The following is a 12,500-nucleotide window of genomic DNA, read 5'->3' as shown; positions in this document are numbered from 1 at the left end:
AAATTTCACTAAAATACCGGTAATTAATGTTGCAGAACAAATAAACATTTCTGAAACTTAAACACCTAAAAACTAATGATTTTGAAAAATCTATGCGGCATGAAATCAGCCAAACTATTTAGCGAATGAGACAAGTCCCTAGGAATGAAAACAGTTTGAAAGCTCAAACTAACACGAAAAAGAAATTCTCTTGAGGGATGGTGGAGATCTTAAAGTGAGTGAAATTAAATAAATGAAAAGTGTTACACAAAAACAATTTTTGTAATTAAAATCTATCACTGTCCATTTTCCTTAGATCACTTCTATCCCAACAATCTGGAACTAATTCAAAGCACACACACAAAAAACCAGCATTAAACAGGGCTGTCATTAAATTTACACCTGCAATATATCAAAAACAGAATCTAGTTTTCATTTCCTTCACAATGTGAGCTCAGGGTTAACATTTGGTACAGGTGAATGTCCTTTATGGCAGCCCTGTGAAAACTTTCCAGTGTGACAATTTAATTGACCACAGTACTAGTACAAATTACTACATACTGGTAACATAACATGATTTGACATGGTATGAGTTAATTGCCTGACATGGTCATGTTCTGTACTATTTCTCGCCTGTTGTGCGCCAAATCAAGAAATGGACTCAGGTATGTTTATGTGTCAGGGTTTCCATTAAGTTTAAAAGTAGAAGGGACCTTGTGACAGAGTGCGCAGGCACCCCTATATATAGTTTGGCTTTTGATCTTGAGGCCTCCTTTGAGCAATGGCGGGTACTGTACTCAGTGCAAGACGGGTGCTATTACCCAGGTCCCAGATTCTAATAAAACCCTTGCATGCAGGTTAGTTCAAGCTCCTGTGGTGGTGCAACTGTTAATACATGTAATAAGAGGCTATTAACTTTAAGCTAAAAGAGTAGAGACACCTTTCTATACAGGGCATTTTGTTTTGACGAATGCTAAATACATACTCTCAAGAAACTCCGTGCAGACATGTTGGCTTTCTTGGATACTCTAGGTTAACCATGTAATGTACCCCAAACTGAGCAGAAAGACTCTGTATGAACTTACTTCCAGAAGAACTTCATTGTCAACAATAATGAAAAGCTGTCGCTCATAATCGTCGGTCTCTGGGCACAGCACATGAACATCCCCACTTAAAACTGTTTAATTCACATAATCGTTTAAGTAACGTCAAATTCCTTTGGGAGAGCAGAGAGATGCACACCGAAAGTTCAATGAAATTACTGGTATGTATCAAGCAAAATAAAAACTGCAAAAGCCAAAACTTCTCCATGAGGTTAAGACTAGTCATCCTTAATGCACTTTATATTCCATTTTTCCAGATGATCGGAGGTCAGTACCTATCTTGAACCATCAAATTTGACAGATTGGATGTAACAATATTATATATACATTTTATATTATCCTGAGAATGTTCATTTCCCATCTTACTCCCCCAAATAATGTAATCCCTTCCTCTCTGCCAAAGGCTTTCTGTAGGGTGGCGAGCACCATACAAGTTTTGAAATGGTACTTTCTCTTCAACTCTCTGACTAGCAATGCAAAAAAGCCTACGGCTGTTGATTTTAACACTCCAAAAAGGAATGGATACTTGTCTACAAACCTTGAACCTAAACATTTCTTTTGTTGGCATAAAAAATAAGTTATATTAGAAACTGTTGACAACTGTACATACCAACATGAAGAAATCAGTCTGACTTCAAAATAGACAGTATAATTTACTGACAACTTGAGTGGAATACGTTCTCAAGTGACTAGAAATACTGCTCAGTCTGCAATGCTACCTTCTCCTTTTGTTTCACAAAATTGTTAAAATTTATCGGAAATATAGGCTGCTGTAAAGTTGCTCCCAAACACACTGTAAAAGCATAAAGTCTGTGTCTAGATAATGAAACTAAATGAGCCAGGTAGTTCATTGATGGCAGCACTTAGCTCTGTTTTCTGTAGAGTAACAAGGGGTATCACTGATCCCCTTTAACCCATTGACCCCTGGGAGTGAGACTTGACAGATTTTACTCTGTCTAATGCCATGGAGATTCTAGTCGTGAATTGGGGTCATCCTAGGGCGTTTGAGGTGTCAATGGGTTAAGCAGTAAAAACTTTGTCCCTTCCATTAAATGGGATGCTAACCAATCACAGACTTTTTTACAAAGTCTATCAAACATTTGTCAGTATTAAGTTGTATGCGGGTACATATAAAAAGCAACATGGATTAAAGTTCGAGAAAACTGAGAGATGATCAAGACCAACCTCGTTCCCAGGGTCTCTTTTCTCTGCCTCCTTTGTCCTCAACGACAAAGGAGGCAGAGAAGAGAGGTTGGATAAAGATCTGGCCTCAGTTGTTCAAAAAGTGGATAGCACTACCCACCAGGCTCCAGTTGTTCAAATGATGGATAGCGGTATCAGCCGGATAAATCACTATCCAGTGGATAAGTAATAGCGGAACCAACTGCACTTTCCAGTGTACAGTCATTTGTCCGGTAGATAGCGTTATCCACCTTTAGAACAACTGGGGCCAGATAAATCACTATCCAGCAGATAAACACTACCAAAACCAATTGAGTTATCTAGTAGATAGTGATTTATCCAGTGGATAGCACTATCCACCCTTTAAACAACTGGGGCCAGAACTCATACAGTCAACCAACCTTTAAAGTCTCAAACACTTGACCACTGTGGCTTCAATAAGCAAATAATAACCGCCACTGTAATTAATACTTTGGGCTGAGCAATTACGGAAAAAAAACTCCTTATGTAGTGGTATGTTAAGGTACATGTACTTCAGAAAGAAGTACTTCATTACTCAAGAGAAAGGTGTCATTTTTGGAACTGACTTTTAAGTGCTACAAGTAATAGGCTCTAGAGGATGGTCAAGCTTTATATTACACCATTTTTTTTATTTCATCATAAACGTTAAGGACGGTGCCTACTATTGTTATTGCGCATACGTTCTGCGCATCTCTAGATACTCAGATTTCCTATCGCCGATGCTTACTAATACAGGGATATTTTTGCGCGGTTTAAAACTATCCGGAGAAAGTAGATCTTAGTAAGTACTCTTGGTTTCCAAAAAGAAAATTGGGGTAACCATGCATTTTTGAGAGATACTTAAGCTTCAATTTGAGAAAGAACGCCATACATTGCTTTGTATTTTAAAGCTTTTTACAAATATTATTCACGAATTATCTTTGAAAAGTACGTGGTTACCCCCAATTTTCTTTCTGGATTTTAATAACACTTGTTAAGATCTACATTTCCTGCATAATCACACACCGAGGCAAAAATATCTTTAATTAGTAGGCACCGTCCTTAAGCTAAGTATTTGCATAACAAAGTCAACAACTGAAGTTTCCAGTTTTTCTAAGTACCTAAAATGTAGGACAAGTTCCATTGGATGTGAGATGTACATCTCATTTCATCGATTTGATTCTCTATATCTGATCTGACCTCTTCTTCCAATGGAGGTTGAGAACAGTGCAGTGTAATGAAACCAAATGAAACGAGATTAAAATTTTCAACCTACCGAAAGGATTGCTTTGCATGCCAGAGAGACGGGCCTTCCACGATATTTTCAAAGCGTTCAACAGCACTGTCACAAGCCAAACGAGTTCTCTTTGCATCAGTAACTCTTTCTCTACCCAAAAACTCATCTGCTAAAGGTTCTCGCACCTTTCCAGGACACTCACATGTACGTAGGTAACTATACGAGAAGATCTTATGGATTCATATAAATTACAATAATATACAGCAATTTGAAGAGTCGGTATGAATACATTTTAAAGACATAATTACTCAGTGAGAGACAATTCCATTCCATTAGATTTAATAGGTTCTCACTCTTTGCTTTGGCTCCAAACTAATCAACAAACCAATCCAAACAATCATTAACAACCATACAGTGCTGTGTGAAACCCCTCGCGGCACTCGCCTCGAGACCGAAATCGATTGCTCATGCTCAGACTTTCAACCAATCAAAAACTTTATCCAAACGGATTATCCCAGAGTCTCTAGTAACCCGACCCGCTGGTCAAGGGGAACGAAGACTCTGGGAACGAGATTGGCGAGACACTGACAAATCACGATATTTTGGGATAACCGAGTTCAATAATTATTTTATCATTCGATGACTGAGTTAACCTTATTTTTCACAATTCTCAACAATTAAATCATTTTCTGAAAGCTCAGGAAAGCGAACTGCCATTTTTCACACAAGAGCGTGGTTTCAATTACGCATGTGCAGAATATTATTTGCAGCAAAACACTTATTTGTAGACAGTTATTTGCAGGTCACGTGGTGGGCTCTCGGCCAATGAAAAGGAAGGGAAAATCCATCGAATGATAATGGGAATTAATAGAAGTTATATATTCACGTCGTCTTGCGGCCATAATTTTGCTAAATGTTTTCAGGGGAACGTATTATTTGTTGTGACCGGAATACTTCATTTTAATAATCGTTTATGATATCTGTTTTTTTTAACTTGTGTTTTTCTAGACTGCGTGAAAGTCAATTGAGGAAATCCTATGTGCTTAAATACGGGGACAAAGTTGAAGGTAAATTACAAGTATAGAGCTGTTTTCAATTGACGTTCGTGAGTAATTACGCTCAGTAAGTAATACGCCCTGACATTGGCCTTGATATCTCGCACCACTCTTTCAGCTAAAGTGAAGCAAACCGAAAACCAATAGTCCCTTGCATTCACGTATTTTCCCGCGCTTTGAGCTGGTGACATGTAGCGAAATAGCTTCTTGGTTCATGGCCGCTCTTTGAGCCTGTTGTGATTGATCAGAGTAATTCCTTTGGCTTTCATTTACGTCGCTTAATTTTAATTTGCTCTGAAGCGACAAAATGGCAAATCTCAAGGTCTCCCTTTTTTACCGCTTTTTAACAGCTTTTCCTTGTCCTAGGGCATGGCTGGGAAGCCTCAATCAAACAAATGGCAGTATCAGTTCTCAAGTTAGAAATCCTATCGGTCGCACCAAATAGCGAAGTAAGTTGATGAGCCCAAAGGACGTAAGGTTAACGGACCGAGGTTTGGCATCAAAACCTTCGTAGTAAAGCGCAAGAGAGGATGGGAGAGAACACATTCCTATGTCTCATGATAGTTTTTTGAAATTTTGTTATAAGCTTGAACGCGCCACGCTGTGAAAGTTGTTTTGGTCTCGTGCCCATGGTTGCGCAGCCAATGATGACCGATCAGGTGTCTTCCTTTACGTTGCCGTGCATCATGACCACGGGCTAAATAAGATTAAAAACAAACGAATCTTTGGAAGAGGCCCATGTATGGAGAATTTGTTGTCTCCCCTCATCTTCTTTTGAAAAGCACTATGTAGAGGACTAAAAGTGGATAAATACGATGTTCGTTAAAACATTTGCCATAATACTGTACTTTGTATTTGTTCTCTTTGTTCGTTTTTTTTTTTTTTCAAAGTAAAGCACGGCGTTATATCGATTGGCCCTTGATACAATGTGTAATGACAATATATAATATGATATAATGACAATATATATGACAATATATTGTCATGCCGATCAAACTTTAACAAACTTTTTCGTTATTACTTTGGTTTGTTTAACTTCTACAAACTCGCCAAAATGTTCACGAGGTGAATTCAAAGGTGTTAAGAGCGAATCAAATGTTTTTCGGTTGTGTGTTTACATTTGGCATAAATCTTGACATTTGTCCATTTCAAGTCGCAGATGCGCAGAGAAGAGGAAGGAAATGTAAAAACGCTTAAAAAGCACTGGAGGTGTAGAGTAATTCTTTTGTGGATATTGTGTGGTAGCGTTTTGTGCCATTTGTCAGCGCCTTGTAATGTTTTGCTAATGTCGGCCCCACTTATTTAGCTGATAATAATTTTAATTTTTTTTCTTAATTTCAGCTAAAGATTGATGTGTGTGAAACTTCCAGGGAGTTTAGACAAGCTACCTTTGTTTTGTATAACTGTGCAAGGCTTTCCAAACTCTTTCAAAACTTTGAAGAAAATGTGAATAATGGTAGGATGGATTTTTTTTCCTTCTAGATAAATCATAAGAAATTAGTTTCAATGTAGTTGGCCAATTTTGAGGTTTTTGATCCTCTGCCAGAGCCTACTGATACAACAACAACACAAATTAAAGGCGTTTTATTTCTAGCAGCCTTTCGCTGTCTCAAGTGGTGTTTTCCATACGTTTCCAACGCATTTCTCGCTGTTATCGTTATCGTTATCGTTATCGTTATAGTCATCGTCATCGTCATCGTCATCGTCATCGTCATCATCATCATCATCATCGGTTTTTTATGATTTGCTTTTCGCTTATTTTAAACAGGTGTATATCCAAATCTACCACCAGTGGACGAGGTGGATTTCAGCCTCCTTCGGGACGAGGTGGGCAGCATTTCATCCAAATTCAGATTTTTTCTGATCAGCAGATACTTATCATCGAAATCCTTATTTGTCGCGTAGAGCCTCGTGTATTTGCTGTTTTTTTTTTTTAATAATCAGAATGAGACAGTGATGATTTTCATGTTTTTTCTCGTTTTGCTTACAGGCTGAATGGGAATTGTTGCTGCACTTCATAGCTTCGTTTCCAGCAATTACAAAAGATACGGTCCCGACATTGACCACTAAATCGCAAAGTTTTACCATTCACACAAATAAGGTTTGTTTTTTTTTTTAACAGGAGGAAGGTCCTTTGAAAAGAGTAGCAAAACCTAGTTTAAATCCGTCATGAAAGTCAAGGAGGCAGTGTGGCCCAGTGGTTAGGGCGCTTGCCTTGAGATCCGGAGATCCCGGGTTCAAGACCCGCTCTAACCACTCGTTGAATTTGATCCTGGTAGTCCCTGGTTCAACTTACCAGCTGCACTTATAAATAGCCAACTGGTTTGTCTCCAGCCAGTTGGGATTCTTAACAGTTGTTGTTGTTGTTCTGTTCTGTCGTTTCGTTGTGTTTCATTGGTCCTGAAAAGCCCCTATGGGGAGCGGTCAATTAAGTATGTATTGTATTGTAAGTCCCTGGGATAGGGGAAAACCCTCTAGCTTTCCAGAGGCTGTCTGTGATTGGAGAACGAAACAATAGATTGGGACTAATAAAAATACTATTCTGGGATAGCTTCAGGATTACTTGGATTAATATTTGGTGGTCTTCGGATCTTTCCCATATGTGGGAAAAATCTCAGGCTTCGTTGCCGGATTTCCCTCCAGTGCCCGGTTGTTCGGAAGCCGATTAACTTAATCTGGGAAAGGTTACGTTTATACAAACGTTGGCCGTGTAGCACTTATATTTTAAACAGAATTAACTGAAGTGATTGTAGTGTAACGTGAAGTGCTAGATTTCTATCCCATTTGAACCATGTGAGCGTTAGTCCAACTGATGGAACTGGGCCCACACAAGGACAGAGAAGAACTCTGACCAGGGTGGGAAATGAACCCACGACCTTCGGGTTAGATCTCCGCCGCTCTACCGACTGAGCTACAAGGTCAGACGGGAGCAGGCCGTGGGGACTGAAGATGTTAAAGTCACGGCAATTGACATGTACAAGTACAAGGAAAGGTTACGTTTATACAACGTTGGCCGTGTAGCACTTATATTTTAAACAGAATTAACTGAAGTGAGTGTAGTGTAACGTGAAGGGCTAGATTTCTATCCCATGTGAACCATGTGATCGTTAGTCCTACTGATGGAACTGGGCCCACACAAGGACAGAGAAGAACTCTGACCAGTAACTTAATCCAGGATTAGCGTAAACTTTTGTTTCATGTTTTCAACTTTTTGGTGAAAGTTTCTTTTGCCTATTTTTGCTTTTCAAGGGTGACTTCTTTTAATGTAAAGTTTTGCCGAATATCAGTGCTGAACTGCATTTGAGAGACGAGAAATAAACTGTTTGGTTAATTTTTAATCTGGGATTAGCGTTAATCGGCTTTTGAGCAACCGGGCCCAGAGTTGTAGGGGTGACAGGAGAGAAATTACGTGAATTTGGAGGAGAGAAGGTCATGTTTAGTCTTGGTGTCGTAAATGAAATAGTGATTTCAATGTCTTCACACTGTATTTTTCTTTCGGCTGGCCGGGAGTGAACATCATCACGTAGCAAATAGCCAAGTTATATAGTAGTTAAGAACGATTATTATTTTTGTCTTCTTTGATTGTTTCGGCGGTAGCCGTAGTGGCAGTGAAAAGAAAAGAGTCGCAGCCTCATAGTCACAAAGCTAATTTAAAGCGAGTTGTATTGTGGACGTTAATACTACTGGGCAAGGTTTACAAGAAAGAGCTGCTCCAGCGTAATATTGAATTGTCTTGTATCATACTTCGACTGGCCAGACCAGCCTGCTTTCAGATCTATTTGGAATTTGCTGTGGATCTAGTGACATCGACTTTGAACTTTTTCCTACATCTCCCTGCGATTTTTGACCGCAACTTCATTTTCCCAACGCAGTATTTTGGTCGCTGTAATTTGCCTTGTAGGTCAAGGTTGGTCGGACGTAAATCGCTCTTCGAGAATTGTTAACGCGCAAAACGACATTTTTGTTGGTTATAGAAGTACATATTTGAAGAAAGGCATCTCTTTGTCGATGGTGACTCGGGGAAACTCGAAAAACATCCGAGTTTTCCTTTGTTGGAGTCGAACCTATGACGTTCCGATTACTAGTTGGAAAGCTCTACCACTGAGTTACAGCAGACCCGTGGGATTGAGCTAGGCCATTAAACTAGGTTCATTTGACAGGTGTCCCGCGTTACTGCTTGGATAAGATGGTGAAATGTTATCCCAGTAAATGAATGAACAAGTGTGTGTTTTTATCGATGGGGCCCCGGGGTGCTCGAAAAATAAAAATAAAAACAAAAAAAAACAACCCCCCCACCCGAAAACAAAACAAAACAAAAAACAAAAAGACAAAAACGAAAAAGGAAAGTGTTCCATTGAACCTCCACAGGAGTTGAACCCACGACCCTCCCATTACCAGTTCGGATGGATGAGCTCTCGGAGACTCGTCAGAGCAACGCCATTAAACTTGGTTCATGTGGCGATGTCTTACTTTTAGGACTGAAATTGTCTGAATGGGCAGAATATGCCTTATTTTGGGAAAGTTTTGGCAGCAAATAATACGCGGGCGGCCGATCGCTCGACGGCGGCTTGAAATTGTAAAAATATGAATAGAATAGCGATTCAAAATATCTGCCTTAGATGCGTGCGCACGCATCTACGTAGATGGTGTGCTTGCCCTTTGTTCTGTTTCTTTACCGGTGCTAGAACAAGAAAAGCTGTCAGTTTGTGTTATTAAAAAAAGTGCCATTGCCTGGCCAAAAGAAATTGGCATTAATTGGTTTCCTCGACAAACCCATGTATCCGAGCATGTTAACGCCGCCGTCCTGCACTACGCAAAGCACTCACAAGTACAAAAAATTCTTCGTTATCTTCCCCCTTGAGGTTTTTGGCAAACGAAGCAAACCAAAGCCTCGACTAAACCGGTAAACTAAACTACTATATTTCAACATTTCATACTCCAAACATTCGGGAACCTTTTTAGTCGCCATGCCAACTCAACTGGCGTATGCACAGATACAATAGTACCAAGTCACCTTCGCTAATAGTATTCCGTTTCTAGATAATTATTATTTTTTGCGAGTTAATATTCCGTGTATTCTGCTATTCGTAATCCGGAATGAGAATAGCCAGGATACTCCCAAAAGAATGCACCCAAGTTGTACTTGAAGAAGGCTGGTTTTGCCTGCCGAAATATAGTACATTGAAAAAAAAAAGAAAGAGCTTTGGTTATAGTGGAAATGCACTTGGCTGTCAAGCTAGTTCACAGGCACCCCACTTTTAATAATCTGAAAGAAACAATTTTAAACTTTAACAGAAAAATGATTAAGAAGCCCAACTAGCAGGAGGCAACCAGTCGGCTGTTTACAAGGTGTGGTAGAATTGACTCCGGGATAACCGGAAACAAATCCAAACCAGAGGTTAGAACGAGATTTGAAGCCAGGTCACCCGCATGCAAACCCAACACCCTAACCACTAGACTACGCCGCTACCTTAAAGTGTTACTATGATCAAAAACTAATGTCCTTTTTTTCTTCAGGTTTTGAAAGCGACTTTGCTTAACACCTGACTGGCACAATTTTGAGCTTTGTTTTTTTATCCAAAGGCTGTTTATTTTGAGTGTAAGCTTTGGATTTTACGGTCCGCCATTGCTCACGTTGAAAACTAACCGATTGGACCTCAGAGGGTTGGATCTAGGGAGAACTGACATCATTTACTCACTAGCTTAAAATTGTAGCGTGTAAACGCAACTTATTATATATGCACAACACGAGTTTAAACGAAACTCCCGTGCAGCATATTAATTCAGCCGCGTACACACGTATTGCATTCTTAAACCATTGAGTCTTTGACGTCATTTTCTTTTCGACCTAGCTCTCTCAAGATTTTAAAGTTAGTAATGGTGGACCAATAAATAACAAAATTTCACTTAAAATAAACAATTGTTTTTTTAAAATCAGTGTCTTAAACTTGGTTCGCTTAGTGTTTAGTTAACATAGTTTTGAAATCCAAAGAAAGAGACGAGTTTTTTTTGGTCGTAGTAGCACGTTAAATAATCAAATCTACGTTGTATCGGCTCTTGTTCAAAACATTTACTTTTTCAGCTAATCTAGTATATTTTTCCTGGATTGCTTACAGATTTGTTGTTTTCTGTTTTCGTTGAGTCACAAGTTTAGCTCTTATTATGGTCGAGTGCACATTCTTGGGGTGAGTCAGTTTGTTTCTTGAAAATCGTTTTTCTTAGAGAAGAGGAAGCACTGATGTGAGTTTTGAACGTTGGGCTGGCTTAAAGCACGAGGGCGGTCGTCTCCCTCCATTCAAAGTTATCTTGGCTCGATTTGTACAGAAGTGTTAGTTAGGTGAAATTCGATTGTACTCTATGTCTCCAACGAGATATCGTCTTGTTTGGTCAAACCACAGCAGCGGGAACTCAGAGCCCTTTTCTTTGCAAACAGAATTCTTTAAAGGGGAACTGAAGGCAAAAAATTAAGCATTTTTTTATTTACACTTTAGACCATGCACAATAAAGTTTTCAACTTCTTTTCTGGCATATCCGTCGTTTTTCCACCTAAAAAATGTTTTTGTTCCGATTTTGGGCCATCAGCATTGCGGCTCAGAAGGAATCAGCGCTAATTTTTGCAGCTTATGACGTATGATGCAAGGAAGACATGCGAGAGCGCTCCATATAGAGGCAGTGTTTTGACTGATGTTTGTCGTGAATATTTAGTCCGCGAAGAAACTGCAAAACAACGAAAACAATATCCACAGCAGCACTTGTTTCTCTTGATTACGAAATCTTTGTTCCCCATATCATAAGTTACGGCAGGGTGCTGATTTAGTTTTTGAGCCCGCACTGAAGAGGCAGAAACAGCGGGGAAAGCCCAACTTCGAACGTAATTTTCTCTAAAAAAACAGAAAACGACAAGAAATAACCCCACAAATTAAAAAAAAATGTTGGGAAAATTGCTGATTTTGGCCTTCAGTTGTCCTTTAACGTTTCACAGGATTTTATAAACAATGGATCGAGAGAAGGGGCATGTACTTCATTTTCCGAGAAGGTATGGGGATGCAAAGCATCCCACGCTTTCATCCCCCTTCATCCTTACGAGATAACAGGGTCTTATCCACCTTGTTTGCATTCTTCATTGTTTCTCTCCAGGAATCGCGGAGTCATCTTTTCCCTACAATGTTTGCCCGACTTTATCTAATGAAGGCTTTGCAAAAGGTCAGTAAATTAATAGGAAAAAATTCTGGTTATCCGACGTTAGCTTCATTGTGATGTTAATGGTCTTTATTGTATAGGCAAACCGGTACGAGATGATTGGTTCCCTGAGCGCTGAGCTGTCCGAATTTTGCAATACGGACCGCTAAGATGGACTGGTCACGAAGCAGCGTATATACGTTGCCAAACTTTTCCCATTTTGTCTTTTCATTTTCTCGGACTTAAAAAGAAAAATGCGAAAAATGTTTTTTTTTATTGAGTTATGTCAAGTTCCAGTACGAATTTTACTTCCGAGAAGGAGGCATGCAAGAGAGCCCATATAACAAAAACCTTATTGAACTAGCTTGTTCGGTTCGTACTGGGAAAATACTGGTCTCGCTCCTTTTTTGCACGTTTATGTATACCGTGCCTTTCATAATATCTGTATATATTTTTCAGATACTTCATCACTGCCTTGAACTCTTGAGTATCAGTTCCCTCACGCAGATGTAAACATCAGAGTTCTATGGAATGAGTAAGGGTGATGCTGCTTTCCTTTACGTTCCATAACGCCAACAGCAAGCTTCCGAACTCGATGTGTCGTTTTAACTCGCTGCGCAAGCTATGGGATGTTGGAGGGACAAGAAATGTTTGTTCAAGTCAAACCTTTGCTATGGACACGATTTGCGTAGAAGCACTTGCTTGTGCAGTCTTACGACATCAACTTTTAAGCTAAAAGGGACTTGGAAAACCACTGATATCCGG

General features: G+C 39.5%; 1 protein-coding gene across 1 annotated transcript in view; it reads left to right on the top strand.

Annotated features, from left to right (window-relative positions):
* LOC137972418 (DALR anticodon-binding domain-containing protein 3-like) overlaps positions 1-12,500 on the top strand; it is a 24,747-nt gene that overhangs the window by 12,148 nt on the left and 99 nt on the right. The window contains exons 7-14 of the mRNA XM_068819165.1: positions 4,510-4,568; positions 4,923-5,005; positions 5,898-6,012; positions 6,325-6,383; positions 6,547-6,657; positions 10,673-10,741; positions 11,694-11,759; positions 12,195-12,500. The exon at positions 12,195-12,500 is cut by the window's right edge and continues 99 nt beyond it. Of these exons, the coding sequence (XP_068675266.1) occupies positions 4,510-4,568; positions 4,923-5,005; positions 5,898-6,012; positions 6,325-6,383; positions 6,547-6,657; positions 10,673-10,741; positions 11,694-11,759; positions 12,195-12,248 (616 nt within the window). The 3' untranslated portion in view covers positions 12,249-12,500. The remainder of the gene's footprint in view (positions 1-4,509; positions 4,569-4,922; positions 5,006-5,897; positions 6,013-6,324; positions 6,384-6,546; positions 6,658-10,672; positions 10,742-11,693; positions 11,760-12,194) is intronic.

Source organism: Montipora foliosa, chromosome 1 (assembly GCF_036669935.1).
Source record: "Montipora foliosa isolate CH-2021 chromosome 1, ASM3666993v2, whole genome shotgun sequence".
Classification (NCBI taxonomy): domain Eukaryota; kingdom Metazoa; phylum Cnidaria; class Anthozoa; order Scleractinia; family Acroporidae; genus Montipora; species Montipora foliosa.
The sequence above is the reverse complement of the archived record's forward strand: the minus strand, read 5'-3'. Positions and strand labels throughout refer to the sequence as shown.